Genomic DNA, 20,319 nt, shown 5'->3' on the forward strand with positions numbered 1-20,319 from the left:
AAGAGCTAGAATCTTCTTTACCAGGTTTTTAATAGGTCCCTTTGCTGGGTCAGGTCTTTATAAGACATTGCTCCCTTAGACAGTGGCTGTGGGGCCAGACTGGAAGCTAGGCTGGGAGGTGCCATTATTCTCAGGGCCCTTGTGCTCAGAATGTTAAGGCCTATCTCTACCAGGGTCTGAGTGGAGGTGATGGTTGCCGTAGTGGTAGTAGTTTGATATTCCTGGCACAGCACCTGCTTATAACTTCATTAGGGAATGTTGCTACTTTCCTAGAAAGTACCAAAATCCAATTTATTTACTACTACATGAAAGGTTACAAATCTGACATTTTGTGTGATCAGATAAAAGTAAGTGAACTAAAAGTGTGGTTCAGTCTTTAGGCCTGAAATTTTAAACAGTGCCTGGTACATGGTAGGTGCTTAATAAAAACTTGTGGATTGGTTGCTTGATTGGATACAAATTAAGTAGAGGAAACTGTGACAGGGTTATAAAAACTAGTATTCTAAGCTCTAGCCCATAAGGAGCAGTGACTGGATAAAGAGATCTATTTTTATGTAACTATAAATTATATATATGCCACAAATGTGCTTGGAAGGCACTTTCCTCTCATCACAGCTTTAGATCTATTCAGCACCATCATCATACATGCTTCCTTTGTCTCCCATGCAGCACCCATTCAGGGGCATGAGATAATCAGGTTCCTTTCTTGTCTTTGGTCTTTATTTGAAGGGTGAGGGACATTTTGGGAATTATAACCTAAAAGAGGAGGATCAGTTTGTTCCAGCCAGTCCTCTTTTTCCTCAAATACACACTTTATGACATAAATATTCATTTGTTTCTATTGTCCATCATGAAACTTTATTAGAGTGTGGTTATTCTCATTTACTACAGAAAGTTTTATTCACTAAACCAATTTTTCACTATCAGTGTTTGGAAATTCCTGTTTTTAAAGTGCTAGCAGGCTCTCTAGCTAAGAATGTTTTCATGTTGAAGTGGTTTGAGCATTTTCTTGAGTGTCACTGGGAACTTTCTTCTGTTTATTCTCCTTGAGTTGATTCAAAGCCATTATTCTTGGCCTTGAGACTTCTATAATATCTGGTGAAGCTGAAGTTGAAAAAGAAAACATTCTACGAGAAGTAGTATACCTTGTTGCTTTCAGTCTTCCTATTAAGTTGCTTGTACGAGGTATTATAAGCAAAGAGTCTTTAGGCTGAATTCTAGCTTTTGCTTTTCTTCTGTGTTCTTTACCTAGAAATGATAGCGAACCAGAATTACAATTATTATTCTCAGATTTTTGTCACATTAATGAGTTATTTTCCTAAAATTAAGTAAAAAATGAATGACTTAAGGAGAAACCAAGAAGTAGTCAAGCAAAACCAGAAAAATGAAACAATTGAAAAGAATGTCAAGTACTTATTGGAAAGACAACAGACCTGGAAAACAGATCCAGGAGAGACAATTTGAGAATAATTGGACTCCCTGAAAAATGTGAGGAAAAAAAGAGCCTGGACACTATTTTCCAGGAAATTATCAAAGAGAACTGCCCAGATGTTTTAGAAACAGAGGGTAAAATAGACATTGAAAAAGTTCATCAATCACCTACTGAAAGGGACTCTAAAATCAAAACACCAAGAAATATAGTGGCCAAGTGTAAGAACTATCAGACGAAGGAAAAAATATTGGAAGCTGCTAGAAAAAAGCAATTCAGATATTGAGGAGCCACAATAAGGATAACCCAGGATCTAGCAGCGTCCATATTAAAGGAACAAAGGGCCTGGAATATGATATTCCAAAAGGCTAAGGAACTTGGTATGCAGCCAAGAATAACTTACCCAGCAAAAATGAGCATCCTTTTCCAGGGAAGAAGATGGACATTTAACAAAATAAATGAATTCCATCTATTCTCAATGAAAAAAACCAGATCTACACAAAATGTTTGATCTTCAAATACAGAATTCAAGACATTTCTAAAAAGGTAAAAAGAAATCTTGAGAAATATATTTCTGCCATAAAGATATGTAAAGAACACATGTATAATTTGTCCTGGAAACCAGAGGTGGAAAGGAAATTATATCATAAAAAAGGGTAAAGTGGTGGTACTATATCTCATGAAGAGGCAAAGGTAACCATTATATCTGAAAGAAACAAAGGAGGGGGATGAACATAGTGTGTATCAATAGACATATTCGATTTATGGTGAAACTTCTTCCACTTCATTGAAAAGTGGGTGGGAAAGAGTAAGCTAAGGGGAAGGGAATACAGAAATTGTGAGGAAAAGGGGTAAAATAGGGGGAGGAACTTTAAGGTGGGGGAGGGATACTAAAAAGGGAAGGCTGTGAAAAGCAAGTGGTGCTCACAAGTTTAATACTGGGGAGGGGGGTAAGAGGGAAGGAAAGGAGAAAAGCATAAGCAGGGCTTAACAGGATGGCAAGCAATATAGAATTTGTCATTCTAACCATAAATGTGAATAGGATAAACTCTCTCATAAAGAGGAAGCAGTTAGCAGACTGAATTAAAAGCCAGAATCCTACTATATGTTGTTTACAGGAAACACACCTGAAACAGGGTGATACATTCAGAATAAAAGTAAAAGGGAGCAGAATCTACTATGCTTCAGGTGAAGCCAAAAAAGCAGGGGTAGCCATCCTCATCTCAGATCAAGCAAAAACAAAAATTGATCTAATTAAAAGAGATAAGGAAAGGCATTATATCCTGCTAAAGGGTAGCATCAACAATGAAGCAGTATCAGTATTAAATATATATGCACCAAGTGGTGCAGCATCTAAATACTTAAAAGAGAAATTAAGAGAGCTGCAAGAAGAAATAGCAAAACTATAATAGTGGGAAATCTCAACCTTGCAATCTCAGAATTAGATAAATCAAAGCACAAAATAAATAAGAAAGAAGTCATAGAGGTAAATAGAATACTAGGAAAGTTTGATATGATTGATAGATCTTTGGCGAAAGCTAAATGGAGACAGAAAGGAGTATACTTTCTTCTCAGCAGTTCATGGAACCTATACAAAAATTGATCATATCCTAGGGCATAAAAACCTCAAAATCAAATGCAGTAAGGCAGAAATAGTAAATGCATCCTTTTCAGACCACAATGCAATCAAAATTACATTCAATAAAAAGTCAGGGGTAAGTAGACCAAAAAATAATTGGAAACTAAATAATCTCATACTAAAAAATGATTGGGTAAAACAGCAAATCATAAACATAACTTCACCCAAGAAAATGACAATAATGAGACATCATACCAAAATGTGTGGGTTACAGCAAAAGCAGTAATAAGGGGAAGTTTTATATCTCTAGAGGCCTACTTGCATAAAATAGAGAAAGAGAAGGTCAAGGAATTGGGCTTACAACTAAAATTGCTAAAAAGGAACAAATTGAAAACCCCCAAACACGAAACTTGAAATTATAAAAATTAAAGGTGAGATTAATAAAATTGAAAGTAAAAAAACTATTGAATTAATTAATAAAACTAAGAGTTGGTTCTATGAAAAAACCAACAAAAGAGACAAACCCTTAGTAAATCTGATTAAAAAGAGGAAAAGCAAATTGATAGTCTTAAAAATGAAAAGGGAGAACTCACCACTAATGAAGAGGAAATTAGAACAATAGTTAGGAGCTACTTTGCTCAACTTTATGCCAATAAATTCGATAACTTAAATGAAATGGAAGAATACCTTCAAAAATATAGCTTGCCCAGATTAACAGAGGAAGAAGTAAGTAGCCTAAATAGTCCCATTTCAGAAAAAGAAATAGAACAACCTATTAACCAACTCCCTAAGGAAAAATCCCCAGGACCAGATAGATGGATTTACAAGTGAATTCTACCAAACATTTAAAGAAGAACTAACTCCAATGCTATATAAACTATTTGAAAAAATAGGGATTGAAGGTGTCCTACCAAATTCCTTTTATGACACAGACATGGTACTGATATCTAAACCAGGTAGATTGAAAACTGAGAAAGAAAACTGTAGACCAATTTCCTTAATGAATATTGATGCTAAAATCTTAAATAAGATATTAGCAAAAAGACTTCAGAAAATCATCCCTAGAATATTAAACTCTGATCAAGTAGGATTTATACCAGGAATGCAGGGCTGGTTTAATATTAGGAAAACTATTAGTATAATTGACCATATTAATAATCAAATTAGTAAAAACCATATGATCATCTCAATAGATGCAGAAAAAGCATTTGATAAAATCCAACATTCATTCCTACTAAAAACGCTTGAGAGTATAGGAATAAATGGACTATTCCTTAAAATAATAAGGAGCATATATTTAAAACCGCCAGTAAACATCATATGTAATGGCGATAAACTGGAACCTTTCCCTGTAAGATCAGGAATGAAACAAGGTTGCCCACTATCACCATTACTATTCAATATAGTACTAGAAACTCTAGCCTCGGCAATAAGAGCCGAGAAAGAGATTCAAGGAAGTAGAGTAGGAAATGAGGAAATCAAACTATCACTCTTTGCAGATGACATGATGGTATACTTAGAGAACCCCAAAGATTCTGCTAAAAAGCTATTAGAAATAATTCAGAATTTTAGCAAAGTTGCAGGATACAAAATAAATCCACATAAATCCTCAGCATTTTTATACATTACCAACACAATCCAACAGCAAGAGATACAAAGAGAAATTCCATTTAAAATAATTGTTGATAGTATAAAATATTTGGGAATATATCTACCAAAGGAAAATCAGGAATTATATGAGCAAAATTACAAAATACTTGCCACAAAAATAAAGTCAGATTTAAATAATTGGAAAGACATTGAGTGCTCTTGGATAGGGAGAGGGAATATAATCAAGATGACAATACTCCCTAAACTAACCTATTTATTTAGTGCTATACCAATCCGACTCCCAAGAAACTATTTTAATGACCTAGAAAAAATAACAACAAAATTCATATGGAAGAAGAAAAGATCAAGAATTTCAAGGGAAGTAATGGAAAAAAAATTAAATGGAAGTGGTCTAGCTGTACCTGATCTAGAACTATATTATAAAGGAACAGTCACCAAAACCATTTGGTATTGGCTGAGAAATAGACTAGTTGATCAGTGGAATATGTCAGGTTCACAGGGCAAGATAGTGAATAAAAATAGCAATCTAGTGTTTGACAAACCCAAAGATCCCAACTTTTGGGATAAAAATTCATTATTTGACAAAACCTGCTGGGAAAACTGGAAATTAATATGGTAAACCTAGGCATGGACCCACCTTTAACACCACATACTAAGATAAGATCAAAATGGGTCCAAAATTTAGGCATAAAGAACGAGATCATAAATAAATTAGAGGAACATATGATAGTTGACCTCTCAGACTTGTGGAGGAGGAAGGAATTTGTGTCCAAAGGAGAACTAGAGATCATTATTGATCACAAAATAGAAAATTTTGATTACATCAAATTAAGAAGCTTTTGTACAAAAAAAATTAATGAAAACAAGATTAGAAGGGAAGTAACAAATTGGGAAAACATTTTTACAGTTAAAGCTTCTGATAAAGGCCTCATTTCCAAAATATACAGAAAATTGACCTTAATTCATAAGAAATCAAGCCATTCTCCAATTGAAAAATGGTCAAAGGATATGAACAGACAATTTTCAGATGATGAAATTGAAACTATTTCCACTCATATGAAAGTGTTCCAAATCACTATTGATCAGAGAAATTCAAATTAAGACAATTCTGATATATCACTACACACCTGTCAGATTGGCTAAGATGACAGGAACAAATAATGATGAATGTTGGAGGGGCTGTGGGATAACTGGGACACTGATGCATTGTTGGTGGAATTGTGAAAGAATCCAACCATTCTGGAGAGCAATCTGGAATTATGCCCAAAAAGTTATCAAAATGTGCATACCCTTTGCTCCAGCAGTGCTACTACTGGGCTTATATCCCAAGGAAATATGAAAGAAGGGAAAGGGACCTGTATGTGCCAAAATGTTTGTAGCAGCCCTTTTTGTAGTGGCTAGAAACTGGAAAATGAACGGATGCCCATCAATTGGAGAATGGTTGGGTAAATTATGGTATATGAATGCTATGAAATATTATTGTTCTGTAAGAAATGACCAACAAAATGAATACAGAAAGGCTTGGAGAGATTTACATCAACTGTCGCTGAGTGAAATGAGCAGAACTAGGGGATCATTATACACTTCAACAATGATACTGTATGAGGATGTATTCTGATGGAAGTAGATATCTTCAACATAGAGAACAGCTAATCCAATTCCAATTGATCAATAATGGACAGAATCAGCTACACCCAGAGAAGGAATACTGGGAAATGAGTATAAACTGTGAGCATTTTTTTGTTTTTGTTTTTCTTTCCAGATTATTTTTACTTTCCGAATACAATTCTTCCTTTGCAACAACAATAACAAAATTCGGTTCTGCACATATATATTGTACCTAGGATATACTATAAGATATTTAATATGTATGGGAATGCCTGCCATCTAGGGGAGGGGGTGGAGGGAAGGAGGGGAAAAATTTGCAACAGAAGGGAGTACAAGGGATAATGTAAAAAAAAAAAAAAATTACCTATGCATATGTACTGTCAAAAAATGTTATATTTATAAAATTAATTTTTAAAAAAGTACAGGTTAGAGAAAATGATAGCAAGTTACGTGATAGCATAATAATATGGCAATATAGTAATGAGTCTGAATTTTGCCTGTAAATTTGCAAGTTCTCTCATTGTTTTATTAACCCTTTTCTTACAAGTCCAAAGAAAGCATATTTACAAGTGAAATTGCTGTGGAATAAAATCATTAACTAAATTGTGATGAGTATGAGAATTTTAAGTCTTCCATGAAAGAGGAGTTGACAGAGCTTCATTTTAGGCAGAAGGAATACATTTGAAACTCAGATGGGAAAAGAGAATTTTGGAAGGAAGCTTTGGGTTTACCTAGTCCAACTTTTCTAAAAAAGAAAAGTAAATCTCAGATAAAAGTGATTTGCCCAAATCCACATAGCTAGTTAGTAGCAGACTCATGACTAGTACTTAGGTCTCCTGACTGGTTTAGTGATTATTCTTCTGTATTATGCTTCCTCATATGGAATAGAAAATTATCACATTGATTCTCCCCCCCACTGTCCCAGGCCCTTCCCTCCCTCAAAAAAATTCATTAGTGTTCTAACATCACATCAATCTCCCTAGTCAAAATTTTTATATATTAGTAGTACCTTAGGGACAAATCATACTTTCATACCAACCACACATTTGACTTAAGTGGGGAAAACAAAGAGTGAGATAGTTTTTAATGCCTTTGTGGCCACAAAGAGAATAATTAATATACTTTTAACTAGCCAAATTTCATCAGAAGAAAAACATTACCTTTTTTAAAGACAGGCTTTACAGATGGGCCTCCATTTATCTCTAGACTGAAAAGGAAATAAGAAAAAGTTGGAACATATTTTTATTAAGTGCTTATTTTGTTTTGAACACTGAGAATAGAAATACTGGGGCAGTTGCTGCCCTCAAAGAATTTATATTCTAAAAGAGGAAATCAACATATAAATGGGAGCGATAGCCAGGGAATGTCTGGGAAGTCTCAGGAATGGTGAGTTGATCATAGAACCACTGTAAAAACTTATGCTATATATAATTTTGGGTGTTTTTAAGATCACTTATACTCCACATGCAGTAATATTTTAATTCAGACTTTCAGATTTAACTTGCTTTCGACACTGCTGAGTTATACAATGGCATATACATGGCACCTCTCCATTGCCCATTTGTTGCACCTAATTCTCGGAGATATTAAGTTGTTTTCTTACTAGTTGAGATAGAGGAATAATCTATCTGTGAGCTTTTAAAACTCGAGTTGGGAAAGAGTTTCAGAATAGAGCCAGAGCCACCAGATAAGTCATTAGGAAGGTCCCCACTTCCATACCTCCTGCCCTCTCCAATTCCAACTCCAACTGGTCCTATACTGTTCTATTTACATTTCCAGAGAAACTAAAGCTAGAGAGTCTTTGTTACTAAGATTAAGTATTTTAAAATAAGGGATATAGTACCTCAGGTCTTAACATAGTGCCTGGCACTTTGTAAGCTCTTAATAAATGTTGTTTGGTTAGTTGATTGATCCTATAGGGGAGGAAATTATGAACTTATGAAAATATAAAGAAAATGTAGTAGAACTTGAGGAATCTACTTCTATCCATGTAACATTAAACACTATATATAGGGACATATGTGGAGCAATTCATCCATACCCCATCAGGTGAGAAACTTCTGGGATTTCTGATGGAAAGAAAGAAAACAGTACAGGGGAAGGTAATACCTTAAAATTTATCCATGAAAACATAATTTAAGCTTTTATAATATGAATTTTAACCACCCAGAAATGAATGCCATTTTTAGTATTTCTATGGAACTCATGACTCCTTAAATGCTATGTATTACATAATAGTTTTTCATAGAACTGTTAGTGGAATTTAATGGCATATGCCTAGCAATAATAATCTTGTACAGTAAATTGTGTTTAGCATTTCATCATCCAAAAATCTCTATTAAGTAATACTAATTCACTAATTCATTAAAATTCATATTTATAATGATACACCCTAAAGGCACTTAAATATCCAGAATTTACCTCTGAATCAAAGAAAAAAGTTAAATTTTTAAAAATTAATTTTAGGATTCAGTGTTGTATTCTTATTTTGGGAAAATGATGATCCTTCTATGGTACATGTAATTCTGCATTAATTAGAATATTTGATTATCTATGACACCAAATTCCCTCTTTGTATCATATTTTACAGTTAAAAACCTTTTGCTAACATTAGCGATGGTGTAAAATATATTGTATATTTTACTATATAGTGTAAATCTATCTTGGACTCCAATCCAAAGGATTAGAAGAAAAAATATATGAAGTGTATCAAATAAAATAATATCTTGAAGTTTTAAAGAGTTATGATAAAGAGTTTATCATAAAAGAAAAAAAAGGACCACATTATATTTCACTTCATCTACCACCACCTGATCTGGCTTGGTCCTTTTCTAGTCTTTGGAATTGGAGTCCAATTGGCCTACCTCTGGAATAACTCTTTGCCCCTGCTTGGAGGTATTCAATTAGGCTTGATGGCCACTTGTTACATCTATGGTAGAGGGGTTTCTTGTTCACATATGGGTCAGAGATCTAGATTTACTCTAGATTGACTCAAGAATGGACATAAAGCTCCTGTATCTTATTTGTTAATAATATAACTTTCTAGGAATCCTCTGGACTTATAAAGTAGTCAAATTTACTCCTCTTTTTCTAGGTCTTCTGACCTCGATCAAAACTGAGCCAGCCTCCCAAGGTAGTCTTTCAGGTTCACCTCCCTGTCTTTGTGAATATCAGAAATATTTCTGAATTTCTGATTTTCATTGAACATCTTGAAATCTTTTTGAGTCACCTAAGTAAATCTAACTCAAAAAAGAAGCTACCTAAATATAACTTTATTACATAATTTCATATAAATGCATGGTACCTTATAGAAGGCAGCCCAACTTTTTTTTGCATTTGAAATTCCTTTACAAAATCTGGGTTGATACTTGCATCTTTGCTGATGTTATTCATTAAAAGAAGGAACTGATTAGGCTTATTTCTGCATTCCTTTAACAAGACTCGGTAAGCATTTGCATTGTAAGTTAAGTAGCCCAGAGCACAAGCACAAGATATACGGACCTAAACAAAACAGAGACATTTCTTTCTAGGTTGCTGATTTCCTTTTCCTTTTTCCTTTTTTTTTTTTAATTAAATTTTAAATTTTCTGTGTCCCTCATCAAATATTTAATGAAATTAACCAGTATTTTTTTTAATGGAAGATGTGTGTTTCCCTGAAACAGAATTATAACAGAATGATTTCTCTTTCAACTACCTTATATTTGACACTGACACTTATAGAGCAGCCACACAGGCTGATAGAGAGGGCAATATGTTTCATACATTGCAGTAGTACTTACAGTTATTTCCCAATGGTCAGGAGAAGTAGTATATAGGGATATTTAGTTTAGAAGGTCATAGAAGAGGATCTAGTTATTGTCTTTAAAAACCTGCCATGTTAAGTATGAAGCAGGACTTAGCATATATGTTTCAGAACTGGCAGAGGAGTTCATTCCAGCCTGATCAAATGATGTATTTCTAGCTGAGTCTCTATTACTCTTACTCACAAGAGGGTAGTGGGGGAACACACATAGCAGGAAACCAGTATCACTCATAACACTAGTAGCCAATCTCCAGTTCTATTAGGTTTATGCTACTTATTTGGGCTTACAGTCATCCAAATCAAATAAATCAATTTACTTATGCCTTACGTGTGACTGCTAAAAATGACTGAATTTTTTGTCAGATTTTTTTTCTAATAAGAATTAAAGAATGACCAATTTCTTTATAATCAATTCTATTAATTCCAAAGTTGTGCTTTGATTTAAGAATTAAGGTAATGACTGCTAAATTCTAGGTGGCAATATAAATGATCATGGATGATAGGAATAAAATATGAGAAGTAAACAGCATTAAAAAAAATCTTACCAAAGTTTATGGCTTATGAACCAAAATTATGAAGCTACTAATAGGGACATGAGAAGAGGAAAAATTATAGCTTCCTTATATTACTAAAGCAGGGTAAAGTTTTCTATTTTACCTCTTCTTTTTCTGAGTACAAATGGTAGCAAAGCCTTTGAATTGTCTTTAGTGTAGTAAAGCCTCCTGTAATACCAGCTCTGCAATGAGTCAAGCTAGCTATCAAATTTCCTATAAATCAAGTAGATAAAATTGTTACACAAAAAAATCTGAAAAGTTATCACTTTTTGCATAAATAAAATGTTTAAAAATATAAATGTTTAATAAAGTAGTATAAATGAAATTCTTTGAAATTTTTTTTTACTTTCAGCTAGACAGGACTGAAGAAAGCTTTGTGGCCATGGAATAAACTATTAAATGTGACCAGATGATTCGAACATGTTTATTGTTATAAATGGGTCTTGGTGCAAATCTGTCCACCACAACAAAAAACTCAAAGTGCTTGTTTTCCTAATGATGGAGCGTACTTTGGAGAGTGGGGGAACCACACAATTCTGTATTCTAGGAAAATAATTGAAATGCAATAATAGAATTGGTTTTATTTGTTGTTTGTGTTTTTCCAGAATTGTTCTAGTGCTAGAAGTGTCCCCAAGGCTCCCCTCACAGGTCAGTCAGTCAGTCAGTCATTAAATATTTATTAGGTACCTACTATGTGCTAGGCATTGTGATAAGTTCTGGGTATACAAAAAACAAACAAAAAAAGACAGTCCCAACTCTGTAGAAACTCCCAGTTCTATAGAGGAGACTGGTTCATAGGAACCTAAGCCCCAAACCATTGTTCAGAGACTAATTTATTATCACTTGGGTTATTAATACTTAATATTCTGAAATAGTGAAAATAATTTTGCATATTACTTTTAGTAATTCCTTACCTGTTAAGACCAGAGTAGCTGTCCTACATGAATACAGAAGTTCAACTAAAATAGTAATACCTCTTGCAGACAAAGTAATATGATCCACATCTACAATAACATCGGCTAACACAATTACCTGGAAATAAAAGCAAGATCATCAGATTTGTTCTCTGGATTAGAAACCATAGGAAACACTTGAACTAAAAACCTTTCTTCATTTAGACTTTGTTTTCTCCTACCAGGTAGGAAAGTGTAAGGAAACAATTGGGAGGTTGCAGTAACTAGGTCCTCTGTTCATCTTGGGGACACTACTACCTAAACAATGACCTTTAAGAGTAAATCTCTCCCTTCTCACAGTACATTATGTGGAATTTGGAAAGGAAATAATAGAAACAGTTATGGTGGCTACAGTTATTTTTCAAAGGCAGGAATAAAAGATAAAGAGAAAAAATGTATAGGTGTAGATAGTTAGCAAGTCATAGAAGAGTAAGGGCTATGTGGGTAATGATTAATCTAAATTGACAAGTCTCCAGTAAAACTGGGGGGAAATATTACATATGAAATAGATAATAGCATCAATGATTGCACTGAGTACTTGGGATGAAATTATGTGATATTTCATGATATATATATATATATATATTATGTATATATAATTGATGCATTTTTATCTTTTTTTTTCTTAGGATATTTATTGGTTTTGTATTAACATCATGCACATATTGAATAATTTTTAACTATGTTCATTTTGCTGCTACTCTATAATTCTACCTATTAGAACATGGAGTTTTGGAAGAAAACAAAGGGTAATGGACAAGACAGATACAAATTTTACCTATCAAAATTTTGGGACAAGCTTTTCAAATTCTTTGTAATGTTGTGCTAAATGTATTTACTGATTTGGTATCTATAATCTACTTTTATACCTGAAATGCTGCCATTGCCCTTTCAGTCTCAATATCTGATTTCAGAAAAGGTTCAAAAATAGATATTGTAATTGCTCCACTTTCCAGTATTAGATATTGTTGATAGCGATTATTAAATGCAAAAAGCGTTATTGCATAGCCTGCTCTTAAGCAAATATCCTAGAAATAAGAAAAACATTGTCTTAGGTCATTATTTTATCATATCTACAATTTAGTGAGGTAGTAAAATATATAGCATTTAATTCATAAACTAGATACTAAACTAGACTAGGGATAGAGATTGGCTGGATTTAGGATTTCATTGATATGCAGAACTCCTGTCTGAAGAAATTCCTTCTATCAATATAGTTCATCATCTTCTCCTCTGCAATTTAGAGCCTTAGAGAGTTCCCTAGAGTGCTGAGTGCTGAGTGCGTGTGACTTGACCAGGGACATAGAATCAGTGTGTATCAGACGTAAGACTTGAATACATGTTTTCTTGGCTCTTAAGATAGCTCTCTGTCAATTACAATGTCCTGCAAAGTTAGACAGGTTGCTATCTACATTGGTACAGGACATTTCCATACCAGAATCCTTTTATGTTAATGAAACCCAGTAGGTATAGAAATAATATAAAAGGTAAGATTTAGTAATAGCAAAAGACTTTGTGATCCCATTGAAATTCTTCATTTCAGCATTCAATATTCATTTTAGCATTATTTCACAGAAGCCCAAAGTTGGCAGGAACATCACAGCACATCTCTTCCAAAATCTTTTCTATTTATGATCTAGAATTCCCTCTATGCCAACCATCGCTTAAAGACTTCCAAGAAGAGGCAACCCACCACCTTTCATGTCTTCCCTTTTTACTTTTGACTTTGTCTGTTAGTAGAGTGCCATAATAGGTTCCTTTAAAATGTTTATTATTGGTTTATTGATTCTTTTCCTGATTTTAAGCTTATAAGATATACCCTTCCCTGGTCATACACCAGTCATTAAGTCTCACCAGTCTCAGCAATTATTTGTAAGATCAAATTTACCTCCTTGATTTAGGATCTCTAGTTCCTCTGGCCTATTTACCCTACTTTGTGTATCTGCACATATAAATCTGAGGCCAGGAGTTCTACTACTGATTCTTCTTTTCAATATTCTCTCCTGTGAACTTAATTTTCTTTTGTATTTCTTCTAACATTGAAACTTACTTTTGACAGAAATGCATAGCATCCCACTCCCTCTTTTAAGTTTAAATTCCTTTTGATTTGATTTTCAAGTCTCTAGATAAATAATTTATCACTAGTTCTTAACAGTTGCATTCCAACACTAGCCAAGATATTTTTGAGCTATAGTTTAGAAATACAAACCTAGTCTGGTCCCAGATACCAGTTTAACCAGTTGTTCACTTAAAATCTGCCTCTATTCTGACTCCCTGCACTTCCTATGTAGAGCAGTGTTGAGACCACTATTTGTGCTAAGGTCTTCAATTTCTTTCCCAAGATTTCATAATCTTAAGATTTATCTGAGATACAAACCTGGGACTTGAGAGGGGCAGAAAAAAAATTGCCTTTTTTTTGGTCTCAACTTGTGATTTTATTGATGTCTTTAACTCTTAATGCAGAAACTACCAACAGTGCTGATAATAACAATAATAACAGCTAGTAGATACGTAGCATTTTAAGGTTTGTAAAGTCCTTTACAAATGTTATCTCATTTAATCCTCTCAGCAACCCTAGAAAATACTTTTGTTATCCCGATTTTATAAGGAAAGAAACTGAGTCTTAGTGTTTGACAGGCCTGGTGTCACACAGCTAGTCAATAAGATTTGCTTCAGGTGAGATTTGAAATCAGGTCTTCTGAATTCCAGGTAATCTACTATAACACCTATCTGCCATTGAAAAAAGATTTATTAATTCTTTTTAAACTTAAAGTATTTGACAATTTCCTGAAGCAATTGAAAATTTAAGGGACTAGCTAATAGCTATAGTTAGTTTGTAATTGTAATGGAAAACTCAGGTTTTCTGACTACAAGGCCAGTTCTGAAACACCAAGTTTGAGAGTTTAGGAATGCAGCAAAAACAAAGTTTGTGAGCATTAGAAAATTCTAAAATCTAAACTTCTGGTGAGAGAAAAGGAAATTTCCATGTAGTTCTGGCTTCTGGGAGTGGCCCCCCAAATCTCAAAAGAACAGCAAGGATTAAAGCCACAAAGCATAAGGAGAAAAGATCTGGTCATTGCTCTCTGCTCTCATGTCTAGTGGCTTTTTGCAATCCTTGTTTTCCTGGCCTTCTCTGCAGGCTTCAACGTTGCTGATAAACCCCTCCTCCTTGATATATTCCCTCTAAAGTTTTCCAGACAAACTCTCTTGGTTTTTCTCCTACATATCTGACCATTGTTCTGTCTCGTTTGTTAGATCCTCATCCAGATCCTCTGACCTCAAGTATCCTTCAGTGTTGTGTTCTGGGCCTTCTTGACTTTCCCTCTACTTCACTTGGAGATCTTACCACTTTGTCATGGATTTAATTAACATCTTTATGCTGATAATTCTCAAATCTGTTTACTAGCCCTAGACTCTCTACTGACTTCTGGTCTCCCATCTCCAGCTACCTTTCAGAGTTCTAGAATTAAGACATCCAATAGATACCTTAAATTATATCCAATATAGAGTTCATTATTTTTTTTTCCTAAACCCTCCTTCTTCCATTACTGTTGAGTGTAATAATCACATCCAATTCTTCAGGCTCATAGTTTAGGAGAAGCCATCCTTGATTCCTCACCTCCACTGTCCTCACCTTTATTCAACCTGTTGCTTAGTCCTCTTGATTTTACCTTTGCAGCATTTCTCTAATATGCCCCCTATTCTCTTCTGACACTGGCACCACTCTAGTACAAGTCTTTGTTCATTATCTCATCGGCCGGCCTTGAGTCTCCTCCTATTTCATTCCATCCTTCATTTAGCCATTAAAAGGATATTCCCAAAGTATAAGTCATATCATACACACTCCCACTCAATTTCAGGGGCTCCCTTCTGTCTCTAGGATCAAAATTAAAATGCTGTGTTTAGCATTCATAGCTCTTCATAAGCTTGCTCCCCACTTACCTTTTCAGTCTTCTTACATCCTACTCCTTGACACATACTCTTTGTTCGATCAAGTGATTCCAAGCCTCCTGATTGTTTCATGAACAAGGCATTCTGTGTCCCAGTTGCTAGCATTCTCTCAGGCTGTCATTGCTGGAATACTCTCCCTTTTCAATTCTACTTACTTACTTTCCTGGCTTCCTTTAAATTAAATAAAAACCCTATCTTTTATTGTAAGCCTTTCTCAATTAATCCTAATGCCATCCCTTTGATAATTGTTTCTTATTTATCTTGAACATATAGTTTGTATATAATTGTTTACTTTTCTCTATTACCTTGTAAACTCTTTTCTGGCAAGGATATCTTTTTGCCTCTCTTTGAATCCCCAAGGCTTAGAATATAATAGGCATTTTATAAATTGTTATTGATTTATTGCTATGTTTGCAATTTATTTGGACATTCCTTCACTCCTTTCCAGGCTCTGCTTCTGACTCTACAGACTTTCCCTACTGTGCCATAGCCACCTTCTTACGCTAGAAGTTCACTGTGTTCCTGTGATTTAATTGATTAGTTCTGTTAAGCCCTGAATAAAAAATTATGGCCACCCCCCCCTTCCCTTCCTTGCTATTAGGACTGGGAGAATTGAGTTAGGAAAAACCTTAAAGCTCTGACTACCCTTTACATATCATTGAGTAATAAACTCCAGATGCTTTATGTCAATCCTTGCTAGGATAATTCTCCCTCCTTTTGAGTACTGCCTCTGGCCTGGCTGTCTCCTGAACCCTATCCTGTCAGGATTAATTCCTTTTCTGGAATTATAGCTTGTCTAACTTCCTGGTGTCCTTGCCCCTCTTATATGCTTTTGTTAAACCCTAGATAGCTAAAACCCTATATAAGTTCCCTGTCTCAGTTCCTCTAGGCTGAATGCTTTGGACAAGAGTCCCATGAGGCCGGCTAGCCTAAATTCTCCACGTTGAAAGATTAAAAATCAATCTCTTGTTTGCCTCAGTTTCTCTGGTATTACTTCCATTTTAAGCAATGTGCCAAGCCTAGTTCTGTTTACTCCTTTCTGCTCCTAATTCTCTAGATTTCCTCTACCAAACTCCACAAACAGGTACTTTTTTTTTCTCTTTTTCCCCTCACACCCTTCACCCTTTTCATGTTGCTTTTATTTGTATCTTTTCCCTTTAAAAAGTAAGTTTCTTGAGGGCAAGGACTCTACTTTTGCTTATATTTATATTTCCAGGATTTAACATAGTGCCTGATACATAATAAGTGCTTAATAAATTCTTATTGAATTGTTGATTTTTTTATTAATTAGGCCATGTTTACTTTGTAAACCCACAACCAGGACAAAACCTGATATTCAGAAACTATTTCAGAGTCCCTGTGATCTCCAGACTTACCCTGGAGGTAGGAAGAATCTGACTATTCTCAGTCTGAATCTGGGAAATGTATATGTGTATGTGATTTATATGAAAAGAATTATTGCATTACTATATATAATTTAGGGTAAAAAACAAACTCCCAAGGAACCTTTGGGAGAAAAGAAACTGAGAAAAAATATGTCATCAGAGAAACCCATTATCTTAATGAATGTGTTTCTAATAACTTTAGCTTGGTTTCCTTAATGGAGGTTTCCCCACACTGAAGAATAATGCAAATGTACTTATGTGTATTTTTATGAGGTATTATGGCATAGTGAGCATCAACCTTGGAGTGAGGAATACCAGAATCCTATGGAACCATGATGACTGTGGGATGCTGAGCTTGACCTTGGTCTAAGTCTTGAAGTTACAAGATAGTTACAGGCCTACATTGGTAGAATTTCCTTACTGGGAGTTCCTTTCCCCAAAGAAATCATGCATTCAAATGAAAATCAAAATAGAAAATGATTATCCAATTTCTTCCTTCCCACAACAAAATCTCCCCCAAACAAATCAGGCATAGATAACTATCTTGCTGCCTAGCAACACTAGGATAAATCAATTCCAGAATATCTGGTACTGTGGTATATAGCAAAGATTTGCCAAAGTAAATCATTCAATGAGAATTTTACTTTTAATTTTTATTTTGCCCCTTTTCCAAATTTCAAGGGAGCTAAAATTGAAGCCAGACTAACATATAAAGACTTTTATAATATCCTCCACTAAAAAACCCATTTTTAATGCCTCATCTAACAGAGGTGATCCTAAGATCATAAAAATTGTGTCAGTAAATTCTAGCAGGTCCCCTGAAGCTGGGAAGATTTCAAGTCTCCTGACAAGCATCTCTTGAACAGCCTAGCCAAGGTCAGTCACCAAATATTGGCCATCAAGTCATCAATGTGAATCAGTTTTGGGAACCCTAGCAACTCAGAAAATATCCTGCTAAAATGTAGAGGAGTAGTAAATAAGTCTCACCAAGGAAGTTGACAATGATTATAAATTGAAACTACCCACAATTGACATTCAAGTTCTGATTAACTTAATTCCAGTTTATTTGATGGGTTTAGGATTTGGAAAGAGATGGAAAGGTGGCCTTAAGTTTATTAAAGAAACTTTCATGATAATTTCATGTTATGAATATCCATTGGGAATTATATTTGCATCAGAGGATTAGCACTGGAATTTTAAGGTCCTTTCTGTGTAACTCTGAACAAGTTGTTTAGCCTCCCTGTTTCTCCATCTTATCATCTGTGAAATGGAAACAGCAATACCTGTACTGATTAACTTTGAAAATTATTATGAGAAAGCATTGTATACCTTAAAAGTACTTTATAAATGAATTACTATTTAAATTTTTCAAGGAACTAAGGATGAGAACTTAGGAAACCTAGATTGTAACCCTTCTAGAACTTAATGATAAAATGAGGGGATTGCATTATATTACCTCTAAGTAACCCTTCAATTCTAATAGTGTATTTTATCGGGCTATTATGTAGAATAAACATTTTATAACAATAGCATATTTCAAGTACCTTATCTGGTGAATGAAGAAGATAAAGGACATCATCATACTTAAAACCTTCTTTTTCTTGTAATATATCTTGCAATTTGTCATTCTTCAGGACAATACAAGCCAAAGCACATGCTACTTCCACCTGAATTTGTTGTTTAAAAAAAAAAATTCCATGTCCTATTTACTAAAAATTTATTCAAAGAATTAAGTGAATTAAGATGCCTGTTGTCATAATGAAATAATATTATCTAGATTATCCTAAAGATCTAGGTAAATATCATCCTCCTCATCATCATCAATCAGGAGACTGCATAGTAGATGGAGCACTGGGCCTGAAGTCAGTAAGAAGTTCAAATCTGGCTTCTATCACTTACTAAGCTATGTGACCCTGAGGCAAAACAAACTATTTCAATTTCTTCATCTCCAAAATGGGGATAATAATAGTATTTACCTCACAGGATTGCTGTTTTGAGATATATAATATAAATGAGATAGATAATAATTGTAAAGCTCTTGGAATATGGTAAGCACTATATAAATGTTAGCTACTATTATTGTCCTATTTATTCAAAATATAATATCTACTATTTCATTTTCTAAGCAATAAATTCAAGAGTAATTTCTTAAAATTCTTGGAAGGGATGGTTCTTAAAGTCTTACTTGACTTGAAAAAGACAATTAAAATGATAGCACACTTCTATATAACATTACACTACAACCCTGTGAGTCCAGTGCTATTATTCATGTCATAAACAAGGAAATGGAGTCTTGAAAGGTTTTGATTTGTTCAAGATTGTACAGTTAGTAAATATATAAGGCAGATTAAACCAAGTTCAGAACTCTATGCATTGCACTTAATCTCCTCTTTAAAAAAGATGGTTGTATGTATTGGACCTGCCATCTAGGGAGGGGGTGAGGGGAAAGAGGGGAAAATTTGGAACAGAAGATTTTGCAAGGGTCAATGTTGAAAAAATTACCCATGCATATATTTTGTAAATAAAAAGATATTTTAAAAAATGATTGAGTAGAGATTTTCCTTTCCCTTTCTCTTGAGCCCCTATACAATGCCAATAGATTTATTTTTTTTTAATTCCATTAGATTGTGCACAAGTGAAACAAAAACACAAATATCTTACCTCATAAGCTGGGGGAGGGGGGACAGGAAGCACATGCAAATTAGTATTTGTTCAAGCAGATAGTTAGAACTATTTTACATCTTCCCAGACAACTTTCTGAGGGACTCAGAAACTCTTTTGGAATATATTATCTGGCAGTTACAGTGATCAGATTCTTAGTTCTGGAAGGGCATCTGTCCGTTTAGGGAGAGAACTGAGAATGATATAGAGATAAAAGTTTTCTCCCTTCTATAGGTACAAATTAAGGAAGTGTCATAATTAATGAATATATGAGCTCCTAAGCTAGAATCAATCTAACACCAAATTAGAGTATTTTCACTGGAAGATAGGGACAAATCAATATATAGTATCGTTAGGCTGTATTTCTTTTCAAGATTTTGCATCTTAAATCTGTACTGTACTAGTATGCCTGAATTGCATTCAAAATGAATCATTTGCAGAGTATTTATTTTTAATTGTAACTGTTTAGTTTGTCCCCTTTTTGGCAAAAACAAAATGAAAATGGCTAATTCTACATCACTAAAATAAATTTGTATGTAGATAAGTGTAGTTTGATTAATATTTCTTGTGAAATAAGAATCTTCACATCAAAAATGAGAAAATATTTTTCTTAAACATTTTTCATGTCCTTATGGAGTTTTGCATATGCTTTGAAATTTCATTTTAGAACTAAAATTAATAGAAGTATACATAACATGGTTTTTATATATGTGTGTGGATGTACACATACTCGTGTGTGTGTGTATGTGTACCTCTGTCAAATGATGGCCTTCTCTAGTGCAGGCT

General features: G+C 34.2%; 1 protein-coding gene across 6 annotated transcripts in view; it reads right to left on the reverse strand.

Annotated features, from left to right (window-relative positions):
• Positions 1-827: 827 nt before the first annotated feature.
• The window catches only part of ANKAR (ankyrin and armadillo repeat containing), a 111,998-nt gene continuing 92,506 nt past the window's right edge, over positions 828-20,319 (reverse strand). For 2 of the 6 annotated variants that reach the window (XM_074302876.1, XM_074302877.1), the window contains 7 exons: positions 18,417-18,539; positions 12,406-12,564; positions 11,498-11,615; positions 10,687-10,796; positions 9,532-9,728; positions 7,388-7,434; positions 828-1,248 (listed from right to left, as the gene is read on the reverse strand). In XM_074302876.1, the coding sequence (XP_074158977.1) occupies positions 983-1,248; positions 7,388-7,434; positions 9,532-9,728; positions 10,687-10,796; positions 11,498-11,615; positions 12,406-12,564; positions 18,417-18,539 (1,020 nt within the window). In that variant the 3' untranslated portion in view covers positions 828-982. The remainder of the gene's footprint in view (positions 1,249-7,387; positions 7,435-9,531; positions 9,729-10,686; positions 10,797-11,497; positions 11,616-12,405; positions 12,565-18,416; positions 18,540-20,319) is intronic. The other 4 variants (XM_074302880.1, XM_074302878.1, XM_074302879.1 and 1 more) reach the window with 4 other exon arrangements.

This window comes from Sminthopsis crassicaudata, chromosome 3, assembly GCF_048593235.1.
Source record: "Sminthopsis crassicaudata isolate SCR6 chromosome 3, ASM4859323v1, whole genome shotgun sequence".
Lineage (NCBI taxonomy): Eukaryota > Metazoa > Chordata > Mammalia > Dasyuromorphia > Dasyuridae > Sminthopsis > Sminthopsis crassicaudata.